The following is a 19,272-nucleotide window of genomic DNA, read 5'->3' on the forward strand; positions in this document are numbered from 1 at the left end:
AGTTATATTCTTGTACATAGGAGCAGTATTATAGTAGTTATATTCTTGTACATAGGAGTAGTATTATAGTAGTTATATTCTTGTACATAGGAGTAGTATTATAGTAGTTATATTCTTGTACATAGGAGGTAGTATTATAGTAGTTATATTCTTGTACATAGCAGCAGTATTATAGTAGTTATATTCTTGTACATAGGAGTAGTATTATAGTAGTTATATTCTTGTACATAGGAGTAGTATTATAGTAGTTATATTCTTGTACATAGGAGTAGTATTATAGTAGTTATATTCTTGTACATAGGAGTAGTATTATAGTAGTTATATTCTTGTACATAGGAGTAGTATTATAGTAGTTATATTCTTGTACATAGGAGTAGTATTATAGTAGTTATATTCTTGTACATACTGTAGGAGGTAGTATTATAGTAGTTATATTCTTGTACATAGGAGTAGTATTATAGTAGTTATATTCTTGTACATAGGAGCAGTATTATAGTAGTTATATTCTTGTACATAGGAGCAGTATTATAGTAGTTATATTCTTATACAGAGGAGTAGTATTATAGTAGTTATATTCTTGTACATAGGAGCAGTATTATAGTAGTTATATTCTTGTACATAGGAGCAGTATTATAGTAGTTATATTCTTGTATATAGGAGCAGTATTATAGTAGTTATATTCTTGTATATAGGAGCAGTATTATAGTAGTTATATTCTTGTACATAGGAGCAGTATTATAGTAGGTGTATTCTTGTACATAGGAGGTAGTATTATAGTAGGTATATTCTATATACGTAGGTGGTAGTATTATAGTAGTTATATTCTTGTACATAGGAGCAGTATTATAGTAGTTATATTCTTGTACATAGGAGCAGTATTATAGTAGTTATATTCTTGTACATAGGGGCATTATTATAGTAGGTGTATTCTTGTACATAGGAGGTAGTATTATAGTAGTTATATTCTTGTACATAGGAGTAGTATTATATTAGTTATATCCTTGTACATAGGAGCAGTATTATAGTAGTTATATTCTTGTACATAGGAGCAGTATTATAGTAGTTATATTCTTGTACATAGGAGTAGTATTATAGTAGTTATATTCTTGTACATAGAAGTAGTATTATAGTAGTTATATTCTTGCACATAGGAGCAGTATTATAGTAGTTATATTCTTGTACATAGAAGTAGTATTATAGTAGTTATATTCTTGTACATAGGAGTAGTATTATAGTAGTTATATTCTTGTACATAGGAGTAGTATTATAGTAGTTATATTCTTGTACATAGGAGCAGTATTATAGTAGTTATATTATTGTACATAGGAGCAGTATTATAGTAGTTATATTCTTGTACATAGGAGTAGTATTATAGTAGTTATATTCTTGTACATAGGACTAGTATTATAGTAGTTATATTCTTGTACATAGGAGTAGTATTATAGTAGTTATATTCTTGTACATAGGAGTAGTATTATAGTAGTTATATTATTGTACATAGGAGCAGTATTATAGTAGTTATATTCTTGTACATAGGAACAGTATTATAGTAGTTATATTCTTGTACATACTGTAGGAGGTAGTATTATAGTAGTTATTCTTGTACATAGGAGATAGTATTATAGTAGTTATATTCTTGTACATAGGAGCAGTATTATAGTAGTTATATTCTTGTACATAGGAGCAGTATTATAGTAGTTATATTCTTGTACATAGGAGGTAGTATTATAGTAGTTATATTCTTATACAGAGGAGTAGTATTATAGTAGTTATATTCTTGTACATAGGAGCAGTATTATAGTAGTTATATTCTTGTACATAGGAGGTAGTATTATAGTAGTTATATTCTTGTACATAGGAGGTAGTATTATAGTAGTTATATTCTTGTATATAGGAGTAGTATTATAGTAGTTATATACTTGTACATAGGAGCAGTATTATAGTAGATATATTCTTGTACATAGGAGGTAGTATTATAGTAGTTATATTCTTGTACATAGGAGCAGTATTATAGTAGTTATATTCTTGTACATAGGAGCAGTATTATAGTAGTTATATTCTTGTACATAGGAGTAGTATTATAGTAGTTATATTCTTATACAGAGGAGTAGTATTATAGTAGTTATATTCTTGTACATAGGAGTAGTATTATAGTAGTTATATTCTTGTATATAGGAGTAGTATTATAGTAGTTATATTCTTGTACATAGGAGCAGTATTATAGTAGTTATATACTTGTACATAGGGGGCAGTATTATAGTAGTTATATTCTTGTACATAGGAGCAGTATTATAGTAGTTATATTCTTGTACATAGGAGGTAGTATTATAGTAGTTATATTCTTGTACATAGGGGGTAGTATTATAGTAGTTATATTCTTGTACATAGGAGGTAGTATTATAGTAGTTATATTCTTGTACATAGCAGCAGTATTATAGTAGTTATATTCTTGTACATAGGAGTAGTATTATAGTAGTTATATTCTTGTACATAGGAGTAGTATTATAGTAGTTATATTCTTGTACATTGGAGTAGTATTATAGTAGTTATATTCTTGTACATAGGGGGAAGTATTATAGTAGTTATATTCTTGTACATAGGAGCAGTATTATAGTAGTTATATTTCTTGTACATAGGAGCAGTATTATAGTAGTTATATTCTTGTATATAGGAGCAGTATTATAGTAGTTATATTCTTGTACATAGGAGCAGTATTATAGTAGGTGTATTCTTGTACATAGGAGGTAGTATTATAGTAGGTATATTCTATATACGTAGGTGGTAGTATTATAGTAGTTATATTCTTGTACATAGGAGCAGTATTATAGTAGTTATATTCTTGTACATAGGAGCAGTATTATAGTAGTTATATTCTTGTACATAGGAGTAGTATTATAGTAGTTATATTCTTGTACATAGGAGCAGTATTATAGTAGTTATATTCTTGTACATAGGAGTAGTATTATATTAGTTATATCCTTGTACATAGGAGCAGTATTATAGTAGTTATATTCTTGTACATAGGGGCATTATTATAGTAGGTATATTCTTGTACATAGGAGCAGTATTATAGTAGTTATATTCTTGTACATAGGAGCAGTATTATAGTAGTTATATTCTTGTACATAGGAGTAGTATTATAGTAGTTATATTCTTGTACATAGGAGGTAGTATTATAGTAGTTATATTCTTGTACATAGGAGTAGTATTATAGTAGTTATATTCTTGTACATAGGAGTAGTATTATAGTAGTTATATTCTTGTACATAGGAGTAGTATTATAATAGTTATATTCTTGTACATAGGAGCAGTATTATAGTAGTTATATTCTTGTACATAGGAGTAGTATTATAGTAGTTATATTCTTGTACATAGGAGTAGTATTATAGTAGTTATATTCTTGTACATAGGGGCAGTATTGTAGTAGTTATATTCTTGTACATAGGGGGCAGTATTATAGTAGTTATATTCTATATACATAGGTGGTAGTATTTTATTTCTTCTTCTCTTGCCAGTCTCTATTGCTCTTAATTACTTGTATATTTCTCAGTTCTCCTCCTGGATTATAGAAATGTGATATTTGTGCCTTCTCCTGGTGCATGATGGGAAGTGACAATAGCAATTTATAGGGGTATTTATCAGAATCAATCTGCTGACATGACCCCTCCCCTCCTTGCTCCGCTCTTGTTGCCATCCATAGACAGGAGACATATTTGGATTGTCTTGTATGTTTTTTCGCTTCTAATGTGTCACATTTCTGTTCTCAGGACGTCTCGCTCCCATCAGAATCCTAACCCGTCCTCTTATAAACCGCATTCTGTTCTGCTCTGAAATGAAAGACTCTTAAGCTGCTCATGAATATTTCTCTGTGGAGCTGCGACCGTCGCCCCCGGGGCTCTACCTTAAAATAGTCTCTGTTAACCACCACATTTCAGTGTAATTGACTTGAGTCATGATGGAAACCACCAATCACAGGTCGGCGTTGTCAGAAACATCATCCAGAAAGAAAGATTACATTCTGATATTCTCCCACCGCGTCACGTTGCGGCCGCTCAGTCCACTGAATAAGTAGCTGAAAGAAAACAGTCGGAATTTCACCTTTAGCTAAGTACTTGTCACTGTCAATTTCCTTCCCTGTAATTCAGCTGCCCTGAACAGAAATGACAACGTAACCCTGAAAATAGACAGAAAATCTGCTCCAAAACTTCTGTCCCCCCCCCCCTCCCTGCAACCCTATGGACAACATGGAAGAATAAGATTGATAGGCTAGGTCAACGTTTGTAACCTTTTCTCTATTTCAGCAATAATGTATCCAAAATGAAGTCACGTTGCAAATTGTATGTTTATATGGTTATACTCATCTTGTCTCGTGTCTTCTAGATATTGTCGCAACCCCTGCGTCCAAAAGGATGAGAGCGTCATGACTTTGGTGTGTCCCATGTGACCTCTGAGGTCCAATCACGGGCTTTAGCAGGTGATGTCAGACGGAGGATGCGAGGAGATCGCCGGACACCCCGGAGAGGTTATACAAGGTGAGTTCACAAAAAGTTGCCAAACACAGTTGTCCCGGCCTGTGAGGGGTTCAGAAGAGATTTTGGTGCTAATTTGTTGACTCCCTTTAAAATTTGCAGAACTATCCACACCCCTGACCATGACCTGGCTCTCCTAATCCACATTCATCCCCATTTCCAGACATTCATCCTCGTCATATCGCGGCAGGACACGGAGACGACGGCCGACAGCTTTCATTATTTCCTCCTGACATCAATAAGAACTTCATTAGAATAATTAGCAAATTTCTCTAATAATTAGATTTTTTTTATTCATTTTCCCAGAGGGAGAACTTGCTGAATATTGAGAAATCTCCGAGCTCCGAAGCAATGTCTGGAGAAAAATGGAAAAAAAATGGTAATAATATAATGAATTTGTAGCAATGACCTCCGCCGCGGCGTTCGGGACGTGATGGGGGGTCGTAATTTTACAAGGCGGAGCATCTATTAAATAGGAGATAAGATGTAACAATGTATCAAATTTCATAGTATGAACCCTTTAAATCCCGCCCCTTTGGCCAAAGGATGGCAAATTTGCATAGCCACACCCCTTGACCTTGTGGCCAGTGTGCCGATCCAGGATTTTTATCAAATATGTTCCCCTCCCCCTCCCCTTGTTATTAGACATACTGCACGTCATTGTATAGGAGATGTATATAGAAGCGGGTGACACGGGATTCCTGGATCAGACTACGCAGGGTTGGTTTGTAGTCTATAACTATGGGGACACATAAGACTGCACAGGAGCTGCGTACGATGAATAAAAGTGTATAGAAAACAATCAGGATGTAAGTAAGTAATGTAATGTATGTACACAGTGACTGCACCAGCAGAATAGTGAGCGCAGCTCTGGGGTATAATACAGGATAAGTAATGTAATGTATGTACACAGTGACTGCACCAGCAGAATAGTGAGCGCAGCTCTGGAGTATAATACAGGATAAGTAATGTAATGTATGTACACAATGACTGCACCAGCAGAATAGTGAGCGCAGCTCTGGAGTATAATACAGGATAAGTAATGTAATGTATGTACACAGTGACTGCACCAGCAGAATAGTGAGCGCAGCTCTGGAGTATAATATAGGATAAGTAATGTAATGTATGTACACAGTGAGTGCACCAGCAGAATAGTGAGCGCAGCTCTGGAGTATAATATAGGATAAGTAATGTAATGTATGTACACAGTGACTGCACCAGCAGAATAGTGAGTGCAGCTCTGGAGTATAATACAGGATAAGTAATGTAATGTATGTACACAGTGACTGCACCAGCAGAATAGTGAGCGCAGCTCTGCAGTATAATACAGGATAAGTAATGTAATGTATGTACACAGTGACTGCACCAGCAGAATAGTGAGCACAGCTCTGCAGTATAATACAGGATAAGTAATGTAATGTATGTACACAGTCACTGCACCAGCAGAATAGTGAGCACAGCTCTGGAGTATAATACAGGATAAGTAATGTAATGTATGTACACAGTGACTGTACCAGCAGAATAGTGAGCACAGCTCTGGAGTATAATACAGGATAAGTAATGTAATGTATGTACACAGTGACTGTACCAGCAGAATAGTGAGCACAGCTCTGGAGTATAATACAGGATAAGTAATGTAATGTATGTACACAGTGACTGTACCAGCAGAATAGTGAGCGCAGCTCTGGGGTATAATGCAGAATAAGTAATGTAATGTATGTACACAGTGACTGTACCAGCAGAATAGTGAGCGCAGCTCTGGAGTATAATACAGGATAAGTAATGTAATGTATGTACACAGTGACTGCACCAGCAGAATAGTGAGCGCAGCTCTGCAGTATAATACAGGATAAGTAATGTAATGTATGTACACAGTGACTGTACCAGCAGAATAGTGAGTGCAGCTCTGGAGTATAATACAGGATAAGTAATGTATGTACACAGTGACTGCACCAGCAGAATAGTGAGTGCAGCTCTGGAGTATAATACAGGATATGTAAGTATGTACACAGTGACTGTACCAGCAGTATAGTGAGCGCAGCTCTGGAGTATAATACAGGATAAGTAATGTAATGTATGTACACAGTGACTGCACCAGCAGAATAGTGAGCGCAGCTCTGGAGTATAATACAGGATAAGTAATGTAATGTATGTACACAGTGACTGCACCAGCAGAATAGTGAGCGCAGCTCTGGAGTATAATACAGGATAAGTAATGTAATGTATGTACACAGTGACTGCACCAGCAGAATAGTGAGCGCAGCTCTGGAGTATAATACAGGATAAGTAATGTAATGTATGTACACAGTGACTGTACCAGCAGAATAGTGAGCACAGCTCTGGAGTATAATACAGGATAAGTAATGTAATGTATGTATACAGTGACTGCACCAGCAGAATAGTGAGCGCAGCTCTGGAGTATAATACAGGATAAGTAATGTAATGTATGTACACAGTGACTGTACCAGCAGAATAGTGAGCACAGCTCTGGAGTATAATACAGGATAAGTCATGTAATGTATGTACACAGTGACTGTACCAGCAGAATAGTGAGTGCAGCTCTGGGGTATAATACAGGATAAGTAATGTAATGTATGTACACAGTGACTACACCAGCAGAATAGTGAGCGCAGCTCTGGAGTATAATACAGGATAAGTAATGTAATGTATGTACACAGTGACTGCACCTGCAGAATAGTGAGCGCAGCTCTCGAGTATAATATAGGATAAGTAATGTAATGTATGTACACAGTGACTGCACCAGCAGAATAGTGAGTGCAGCTCCGGAGTATAATACAGGATAAGTAATGTAATGTATGTACACAGTGACTGCACCAGCAGAATAGTGAGCGCAGCTCTGGAGTATAATACAGGATAAGTAATGTAATGTATGTACACAGTGACTGTACCAGCAGAATAGTGAGCACAGCTCTGGAGTATAATACAGGATAAGTCATGTAATGTATGTACACAGTGACTGTACCAGCAGAATAGTGAGCACAGCTCTGGGGTATAATACAGGATAAGTAATGTAATGTATGTACACAGTGACTGTACCAGCAGAATAGTGAGCGCAGCTCTGGGGTATAATACAGGATAAGTAATGTAATGTATGTACACAGTGACTACACCAGCAGAATAGTGAGCGCAGCTCTGGAGTATAATACAGGATAAGTAATGTAATGTATGTACACAGTGACTGTACCAGCAGAATAGTGAGCGCAGCTCTGGGGTATAACACAGGATAAGTAATGTAATGTATGTACACAGTGACTGTACCAGCAGAATAGTGAGCGCAGCTCTGGGGTATAACACAGGATAAGTAATGTAATGTATGTACACAGTGACTGCACCAGTAGAATAGTGAGCGCAGCTCTGGAGTATAATACAGGATAAGTAATGTAATGTATGTACACAGTGACTGTACCAGCAGAATAGTGAGCGCAGCTCTGGAGTATAATACAGGGTTAGTACAGGATAAGTAATGCAGTGACCAATCACATTTCTCTACCTGGGTCTGATAGACCAGTCTTGGTGAATACCACAAAAACATGTCTGACTATAATGTACAATTGAGAATGTGACTGGCCGCAAACAGCCCTGACCTTAATCCATCCAAGGTATGAACTAGAATGCAGATGATGGGTCGGGACCTCCTAAAGCCCAACCTCAGGGTCTGACTACACAAATGATCTTCTGGACTAAAGGGCAAAAAATCACTTTTGTAGAAAACCTTTTCCATATAATATACATATATAACATGCCCACTAGTGGTTCTTATATCAGTGGCCGCCGGGTGTTTATTTCTCCAGGGGGTCCAGTGGGAACAACATCAGCCTTAGTGGGGGGATCTGTAACATTCCCCAATCTGACCTGCTCTCTCTCTTATGGTGACAGATTCCCGTAAACTTTCCATTTTACTACAGATTTCTCGTTTTCTCCATTTTTGATGACAGGGCAGACCGGAGGTCTAGTGCAGGTGCCGTACAAAAATATACCGACCTGCTCTATGTCAAGTGAGCGAGCTGTAGGCGCTGATCTGCCGCCATGTTGTGTGCGTGTCCCGATGACATAGCCCTAATGTTCTAGACCAATGCAAAAATAATCCGAGGTGTGAAGTAGACCAAGCAAAAATAAGCAAAGGGAAAAAATAGAGATCATATCCAAATAAGCTGGAAACAGAGCAGGGAAAGGAGGGCGGAATATACCGAGCACTACACCGCCACGTCTGGAACCTGCAGGGGAAACATCGACCGCGGACACCAAAAATAATCAGCGGCACGGCGGCTGTTTGGATTATGCTTAATGAAAACCTAGAACATAATTCTGCCCAAGTTCAAGTAGGCGTAAAATGTGGCGAGTCAGGGATATTGGAAGGTGATGGACAGACGTGGCAGAGCTGAGTTGGTCATTTGGCAAAATGGATGTAATAGATGGAAAAATTGGGAGGGAAAGATAGTCTAAGGAAATACAATTGCCAGGATAACCCCTATAATATTTGGATGGGGTGATCATAAACGATCATAGAGAGAACTGTGCAGCCTTGTAGTAAGAGCTGCACAGTCCTCTCTATCCAACCCTGAATTCATCTCTATGATCAGCTTTATTTCTATGATCTGGAGAATCCCTCACGACTGTAGTATTTGTTGTTAGTAAAATGGGGATCATTGAGTCTAGGGGATCCGGTCGATCCCATATCCAATGGTGTATAATATACCACTTGCACCTTGTTATATGGATAGTTTAGCTACCTTTCTACTGCTGTTGTTGCCATACGGCTGCAGAGTTCTCTCTATGATCAGGCAAAGCATTTCATGATCACTCAGGCAGAATATTTAGGAGAAGTTCAGAGATTCAGCATTTAAAATGAAGCAACTTTGCAAATAGCCTTCATAAAAGGACGTGTATCGTTTTGTGTATGCAGCTCCTATGCAGATCTAAATGATGCCATTCACTGACAGCAAGTAGAAACCTCAAAGTGATGAGACATTATAGAAAAAGTCTATTAGAAAGTGACATAATAAGAATTTACATCTGAGTCAGTAGAAAATCATTACAAGTGTTCAGAGACTACTTGGCTCATTGGGTAAGAGCGCACAGAAGAACATAAATACACGATCAATGCAGAATATACAACCTGACATAACCTGACATAACACATGAGACCAGAACTATTAGGTAATGGCTGACTCTGGATGTCTCTGCTGTCACTTCCTCTACACATTTATTTTCTTAAGGTGCGAGTTACCAGGAGCGAGGGCGGTAATAAGAGAACTGCGAGTGTAATAAATTACCGTAATAATAAGGAATGACTGACATCATATATCACAAGCACAAAACAGGGAGAAGGGGACAGCAGTCAGATACTGAAATGCTATGTCTGTGTGCTATGACACAGCCGCCACTAGGAGGGGCTCACTACATACAGATTATACAGTCACCACTAGGAGGGGCTCACTACATACAGATTATACAGTCACCACTAGGAGGAGCTCACTACATACAGATTATACAGTCACCACTAGGAGGAGCTCACTACATACAGATTATACAGTCCACTGGGAGGAGCTCACTACATACAGATTATACAGTCACCACTAGGAGGAGCTCACTACATACAGATTATACAGTCACCACTAGGAGGGGCTCACTACATATAGATTATACAGTCACCACTAGGAGGAGCTCACTACATACAGATTATACAGTCCACTAGGAGGAGCTCAAAACATACAGATTATGCAGTCACCTCTAGAGGGAGCTCACTACATACAGATTATACAGTCACTACTAGGAGGAACTTACTACATACAGATTATACAGTCACCACTAGGAGGAGCTCAAAACATACAAATTATGCAGTCACCTCTAGAGGGAGCTCACTACATACAGATTATACAGTCACCTCTAGAGGGAGCTCACTACATACAGATTATACAGTCACCACTAGGAGGAGCTCACTACATACAGATTATACAGTCACCACTAGGGGGAGTTCACTACATACAGATTATACAGTAAACTAGGAGGAGCTCACTACATACAGATTATACAGTCACTACTAGGAGGAACTCACTACATACAGATTATACAGTCACCACTAGGGGGAGTTCACTACATACAGATTATACAGTCACCACTAGGAGGAGCTCACTACATACAGATTATACAGTCACCTCTAGAGGGAGCTCACTACATACAGATTATACAGTAAACTAGGAGGAGCTCACTACATACAGATTATACAATCACCACTAGGAGGAGCTCACTACATACAGATTATACAGTCACCACTAAAGGGAGCTCACTACATACAGATTATACAGTCATCACTAGGAGGAGCTCACTACATACTGATTATACAGTCACCACTAGGGGAGCTCACTACATACAGATTATACAGTCACCACTAGGGGGAGCTCACTACATACAGATTATACAGTCACCACTAGGAGGAGCTCACTACATACAGATTATACGGTCACCACTAGGAGGAGCTCACTACATACAGATTATACAGTCACCACTAGAGAGAAGTCATTACATACAGATTATACAGTCACCACTAGAGGGAGCTCACTACATACAGATTATACAGTCATCACTAGGAGGAGCTCACTACATACTGATTATACAGTCACCACTAGAGGGAGCTCACTACATACAGATTATACAGTCACCACTAGAGGGAGCTCACTACATACTGATTATACAGTCACCACTAGAGGGAGCTCACTACATACAGATTATACAGTCACCACTAGAGGGAGCTCACTACATACTGATTATACAGTCACCACTAGGGGAGCTCACTACATACAGATTATACAGTCACCACTAGGGGGAGCTTACTACATACAGATTATACAGTCACCACTAGGAGGAGCTCACTACATACAGATTATACAGTCACCACTAGGAGGAGCTCACAATATACAAATTTATAAAGTTTCCATTGAGTCCAGCACGTGCTGTATACATTTGCTCTCCATACTTGTGACTGTAAGTGGCCATAAATGACAACATTAAAAGAATTTTCTGGTAATTACAGTTCATGGCCTTTATACAAGACAAGGCACAAGAGTTAGTTCAGGAGAGGTCTCAATGCTAAAACCAGGGATGAGCGAACTGACTAGTAATTAACTGACTTAATTATGAGTTTTCCAAAAATTTCAGCCGAAATGGAAATTTTTTGAATCTACTGCCCATGAATCATTTTTAATATACTCTCGAGTCTCTTCAGTTCCCATAATATAATAATTGAAAGCCCAGGGGAGGTGCGGAAAAGGAAATAACTGAAACTCATGTTTTCTCTCCTGGGCTCACACAAAACTCTGACATTCACATTGACTTGTACTTTGAGAGTCAGCGAGGAGCCCGTAGTATTCTTGTCTAAGTCAGAGATCTCCTATAGACAGACACAGAACAAGACCAGGGACACTGCAGCAACCAGGAATCTATATAATATTGATGAACTCACAGCTAAGCCTGTATCTAAGTCATGTACAACATATGAGCGGGTCAATAGTATCTGGCAGAAGACATTTATTTACCGAAATCCATTACTAAGCAAATGTACAACCCAATACGTCAATAACTGCAAGAATACAGGAGCGACAATGCTAAAAGGGCAAACACAACCAAATGTACAGATCACTAATAATACAGCGACAGTCTAAAGTCACAAATAGTAATATCGCCATCATAGTATTATACGACATATTGTATTCTATTCCATCTGAGAGCAACTTTTATATATCATCATTCTCATCAGTTGCTACATGTTAGTATTACATAAGAGCGGCAGATAACATGGGATATAAGTAGTAAGAACTTGCAGAGGCAAGGACTACTATAATACTGCCCCTATGTGCAAGAATGTAACTACTATAATACTACCTCCTGCTGGAAAGTAATGTTGTATTTTTGTTTTGTTTTTACTAATAAAAATTACCTCCTATGTACAAGAATGTAACTACTATAATACTGCTCCTATGTACAAGAATATAACTACTATAATACTGCTCCTATGTACAAGAATATAACTACTATAATACTGCCCCTATGTACAAGAATATAACTACTATAATACTACTCCTATGTACAAGAATATAACTACTATAATACTGCTCCTATGTACAAGAATATAACTACTATAATACTACTCCTATGTACAAGAATATAACTACTATAATACTACTCCTATGTACAAGAATATAACTACTATAATACTACTCCTATGTACAAGAATATAACTACTATAATACTGCTCCTATGTACAAGAATATAACTACTATAATACTCCTCCTATGTACAAGAATATAACTACTATAATACTGCTCCTATGTACAGGTATATAACTACTATAATACTACTCCTATGTACAAGAATATAACTACTATAATACTGCTCCTATGTACAAGAATATAACTACTATAATACTGCTCCTATGTACAAGAATATAACTACTATAATACTGCTCCTATGTACAAGAATATAACTACTATAATACTCCTCCTATGTACAAGAATATAACTACTATAATACTGCTCCTATGTACAAGTATATAACTACTATAATACTACTCCTATGTACAAGAATATAACTACTATAATACTACTCCTATGTACAAGAATATAACTACTATAATACTACTTCAATGTACAAGAATATAACTACTATAATACTACTCCTATGTACAAGAATATAACTACTATAATACTGTCCCTATGTACAAGAATATAACTACTATAATACTGCCCCTATGTACAAGAATATACCGTATTTTTCGGACTATAAGACGCACCTAGGTTTTAGAGGAGGAAAATAGGGAAAAAAAAATTTGAAGCAAAAACTGGTAAAATATTTAATATATGGGAGTTGTAGTTTTGCAACAGCTGCAAGGCCACATTGACAGGTGACCCTGCAGCTGTACGGGGATGTATAGAGCGTTTTTTTTGCGGGGCCAGCTGTAATTTTTAGTTATACCATTTTGGGGGATATCTATTGCTTAGATCACCTTGTATTGAAAAAAAAACAGGAGGTGATTTAGAACTTTTATTTATTTCATATTTTTAAAGCTTTTTTTTTTTTTTTACTATTTTATTCCCCCCCCGGGGGCTTGAACCTGCGGTCACTTGATCGCAAGTCCCATAGACGGCAATACAACTGTATTGCCGTCTATGGGACATTCTATCTATTAGTATTACGGCTGGTCATAGAGACCAGCCGCAATACTAATATAGCCGTGACAGGCCTGGGAGCCTTCATTAGGCTCCCGGCTGTCACCCGAACAGGCCGGCTCCTGCGATATCGCCGCGCAGGAGCCGGCCTGCAACTTTACAGGTACGTAGCCGGTGGGGACCGGCCCCGGGGGAGAAGGGGCCACGGATACTGACCCGGCATCCGCTGTACCAGAGAGGCGGATGCCGGGGAGGGATAGATGCCGGGGACTGAGACATTGCTACGATCCTCTGCCCTGCATGAAGCCAGCAGCGGCAGGAGTGATGCTGATATTCCCGGCGGGGGGACGGAGGAGCCCCTGCCACTGCTGGCTTCATGCATGGCAGAGGAGCGCAGCGATGTCTCAGGCCCCGGCACCTGTAATGGCGTCTATCACTTGCCGGCTTCCGCCTCTCTATTACAGCGGATGCCAGGCGCCACCTTCAGACTATAAGACGCACCCTTCTTTTCCCCAAAAATTTTGGGGGAAAAAAGTGCGTCTTATAGTCCGAAAAATACGGTAACTACTATAATACTATGTCCTATGTGCAAGAATATAACTACTATAATACTACCTCCTATGTACAAGAATATAACTACTATAATACTACTCCTATGTACAAGAATATAACTACTATAATACTACTCCTATGTACAAGAATATAACTACTATAATACTGCCTCCTATGTACAAGAATATAACTACTATAATACTGCTCCTATATACAAGAATATAACTACTATAATACTACTCCTATGTACAAAAATATAACTACTATAATACTGCTCCTATGTACAAGAATATAACTACTATAATACTACCTCCTATGTACAAGAATATAACTACTATAATACTACCTCCTATGTACAAGAATATAACTACTATAATACTGCCTCCTATGTACAAGAATATAACTACTATAATACTACCTCCTATGTACAAGAATATAACTACTATAATACTGCCTCCTATGTACAAGAATATAACTACTATAATACTACTCTTATGTACAAGAATATAACTACTATAATACTACTCCTATGTACAAGAATATAACTACTATAATACTACTCCTATGTACAAGAATATAACTACTATAATACTGCCTCCTATGTACAAGAATATAACTACTATAATACTACCTCCTATGTACAAGAATATAACTACTATAATACTGCCTCCTATGTACAAGAATATAACTACTATAATACTACTCCTATGTACAAGAATATAACTACTATAATACTACCTCCTATGTACAAGAATATAACTACTATAATACTGCCTCCTATGTACAAGAATATAACTACTATAATACTACTCCTATGTACAAGAATATAATTACTATAATACTACTCCTATGTACAAGAATATAACTACTATAATACTACTCCTATGTACAAGAATATAACTACTATAATACTACTCCTATGTACAAGAATATAACTACTATAATACTACTCCTATGTACAAGAATATAACTACTATAATACTGCTCCTATGTACAAGAATATAACTACTATAATACTACTCCTATGTACAAGAATATAACTACTATAATACTGCTCCTATATACCAGAATATAACTACTATAATACTGCTCCTATATACAAGAATATAACTACTATAATACTGATCCTATGTACAAGAATATAACTACTATAATACTACCTCCTATGTACAAGAATATAACTACTATAATACTGCTCCTATGTACAAGAATATAACTACTATAATACTACACCTATGTACAAGAATATAACTACTATAATACGACCTCCTATGTACAAGAATATAACTACTATAATACTACTCCTATGTACAAGAATATAACTACTATAATACTGCTCCTATGTACAAGAATATAACTACTATAATACTGCTCCTATGTACAAGAATATAACTACTATAATACTGCTCCTATGTACAAGAATATAACTACTATGATACTGCTCCTATATACAAGAATATAACTACTATGATACTGCTCCTATGTACAAGAATATAACTACTATAATACTGCTCCTATGTACAAGAATATAACTACTATAATACTGCTCCTATGTACAAGAATATAACTACTATAATACTGCTCCTATGTACAAGAATATAACTACTATAATACTGCTCCTATGTACAAGAATATAACTACTATAATACTGCTCCTATGTACAAGAATATAACTACTATAATACTGCTCCTATATACAAGAATATAACTACTATAATACTACTCCTATGTACAAGAATATAACTACTATAATACTACCTCATATGTACAAGAATATAACTACTATAATACTGCTCCTATGTACAAGAATATAACTACTATAATACTACTCCTATGTACAAGAATATAACTACTATAATACTACTCCTATGTACAAGAATATAACTACTATAATACTACCTCCTATGTACAAGAATATAACTACTATAATACTACTCCTATGTACAAGAATATAACTACTATAATACTGCTCCTATGTACAAGAATATAACTACTATAATACTACTCCTATGTACAAGAATATAACTACTATAATACTACTATGTACAAGAATATAACTACTATAATACTGCTCCTATGTACAAGAATATAACTACTATAATACTGCTCCTATGTACAAGAATATAACTACTATAATACCACTCCTATGTACAAGAATATAACTACTATAATACTACTCCTATGTACAAGAATATAACTACTATAATACTGTAGGAAATTTAAAGGCAGAATTCCAAAAATATTTATATAGAAAATATGATTTGTACATATGATAATACAGTTATTACATGCACATCACTCTGTGGTCCTGTAGGTGTCAGTCTTTCTACTTCTGTATATGCAGAAATCTGTCACAATATAAAGATATGAGATAGATAGATAGATAGATAGATAGATAGATAGATAGATAGATAGATAGTTTTCGGTTCTCTCTTCCTCCCCATCACACTCATGCCTTCTGTTCAGGCCCCTCCATGTTCTTCCCTCCACTTACCTGTGATATTTCGGGCTCCGGACAGGACCTCGCAGTACTTCTCTAGTAGGGCTGTCAGTGACAGGTTCTCGGAGCTCGTACACCGCACAAATGTCTGAAGGGAACAAGAATTTGTTTTTTTATTGATATGAAACAGAAATAATAGAAATGACTTCTCATCTTACAAGTTTATTCATTTCTATAACTTTTCTACAACTAATAATACAAGGTCCCATCTGTCAGTCTGTGGATGATGAATCTGGAGATTCTGAGATCTGTAAATCTGTAGAACGAGCCCCATTTGTGCTGTAACACCAGTCTTTCCCCCCCATATTACAGGTGCCATTTATATTTCTGATGTCAGGCACTAGGACCCCGGAGCGAGTGTTATCTCGCCCCCTCATAGTTTCACCCCTGCAGGGGAACTTCCATGGTCCATATATCTGTGTGAAGGTGTGCACATACAGCCCTCCATTACCTTTATAACAGCTGACAATGGTTACAACTTCCTAAGTATGAAGAGCAGCTCTGGAGTACATAATACTGCTCTACCGAATGAATCATATCACAGATGGTCTTTTCTAGACTGTAATACCTTTAGAACAGGTCACAAATATCAGATTATGGGAGATTCTTCTTATAGTAACCCAGGATTGGCCAGGAATGGTACTTCGTCTCCCTTAAAGTTGGGGTTTCACCACCTCCAACAACTCAAGTTCTTTCCATCCTTCAATAGCCCCCGCTCCACTGATTCCAGCAGAGTTGGAATTTTTTCTCTAGCCCTCACCATTCCAGAGAAATCACTGCTGATTCACGGCTGGGTACTGTTATGTGGGCGGTCTGACGCAGGTAGTCTGGGAACCGCCCACCTGAAAACTAACAATACTGATTACTCAGGAACGGTGGGGGCTAGAGAAAAAATTCCAACTGCATCAGAATCAGTGGGGCGGTGTCTATTGAAGGGTAGAAATAACTGGTAGTGGTAAAAGATCTCCTTTAAGCAAGTGAGAGCTGCCGTGATAGCTATGCTGCTGCAGGTGCTACTGTGGGCGCTGATCAATAGCAGTGCCGGGGGCCAGACCCAGGCCGATCTGATATTGAGAGAAACTTTGTGATTTGTGATTCTCCGCTCTTACAGTTATTTCAGTTGCTTGGAGCAGATATCAGAGTATGGTGCCCCCCCACTACTCCCCATTCACCGCCCACTACTACAACCACCACCCGTCTATTCTCATGCAAGTCCCGGCGTCCACACAATGTCAGACATTCTTGCTCGGCACGAGGTTGCGGCATGTGTTTCCAGTAGCAGCTCTGGATTCCGTGCAGTGCCGGGAAGATTAAATCACACTTGTCAACGGGACCCCCTGGGATTGTGCCAGTCCATTTATATCACAGGATCAGAGGGGCTGATAGTAAAACTGACTCCATGACACACACAAGGCGCACGTACCGCTGTCTAGGGATGATATACGTTTAGTTATTAAGCATATTTTGACGCCAACGTATCGGAATAATACGCCGCTGGTGTCGATGGAGACGGCGGCTTCTCAGGTTACGGCACTTATATCTTGTGTGCACCTGCAGACTCGACTGACAGCTGGCAATGCTGTTTATCACTCGGGATACCACAAAAAAGACGTCCAGATGTAGCAGAGCTGAGCGTGTCATTCGCTGCTGCAGCGTTATACATCACTGACTTACAATCATCTACCCCTGATATTACATCATCATATCGCTAAACCACGCCCTTGGCTCTGCTATATCTGCTATACTCAGCTCGGCTATGTCAGATTAAGTGTCTGGTATGAGAGCGGTCGCATTATTATATTGTTACGTATCGAGTCTTGGAGAGGATAAAAAAATAGGTCATTATTAAATTAATAACGGGCGGGTAAGACGTTAAAATTGTAATGATCCCTTTAATATGACGCTTTGGGGGATGTCCTTTAAGGGGTGGCCTCATAGAGACAATTTCTCCTTAATTTGAAGGCGGGAGCAGTGTCAGCTGATCTTAGTTGGGCCGAAGTCTAAATCTTTGTCCTCAGTGGAGGAAATTGCAATTGTTTATCCATTTGTAGAACAGCGGCCACTACTGGTAACATGTAGTATTACAGGCTGACCATGCAACCATGTAATCTATAGGGATAGGTTATACTATAGAGAGTGGTCTTTTCCCCAGAAAATGAAGGCGCAACTTTCTGAGCCATTCATATGGGCGCTTGACACCTCTACCCCACCTCATGATCTACAGGGGTCCCAGCACCGATCGTGGAAACCCCTTTTAATTCACATCTACATTGGAGTCTCCATCCAAAATCAGTCCTGCAAGAACGTCTTTTCCGTCCAGCGGTTTCAGTTTAAAAGATCAAACATGGCAGATCCATTATGGGTCATGTTGTCCATTGGGCTCCATGGGTGAGCACTGTTGTGAGCAAAAATCCTTCAAAGCAGGGGTTAATCTGCTGATCATTTCCATCTTTGATCGATGGCTAGTGAGAGAGGGGCGGAACTTAGAAATGGGTGCATCTTATGCTGCA

The 19,272-nt window shown here is 37.8% G+C and overlaps 1 protein-coding gene across 1 annotated transcript in view; it reads right to left on the reverse strand.

Annotated features, from left to right (window-relative positions):
* Window positions 1-19,272, reverse strand: part of CRHR2 (corticotropin releasing hormone receptor 2) — a 206,176-nt gene that overhangs the window by 148,522 nt on the left and 38,382 nt on the right. The window contains exon 2 of the mRNA XM_075269904.1: window positions 16,757-16,850. Within this exon, the coding sequence (XP_075126005.1) occupies window positions 16,757-16,850 (94 nt within the window). The remainder of the gene's footprint in view (window positions 1-16,756; window positions 16,851-19,272) is intronic.

Source organism: Leptodactylus fuscus, chromosome 4 (genome assembly GCF_031893055.1).
Source record: "Leptodactylus fuscus isolate aLepFus1 chromosome 4, aLepFus1.hap2, whole genome shotgun sequence".
NCBI classification, from domain to species: Eukaryota; Metazoa; Chordata; class Amphibia; order Anura; family Leptodactylidae; genus Leptodactylus; species Leptodactylus fuscus.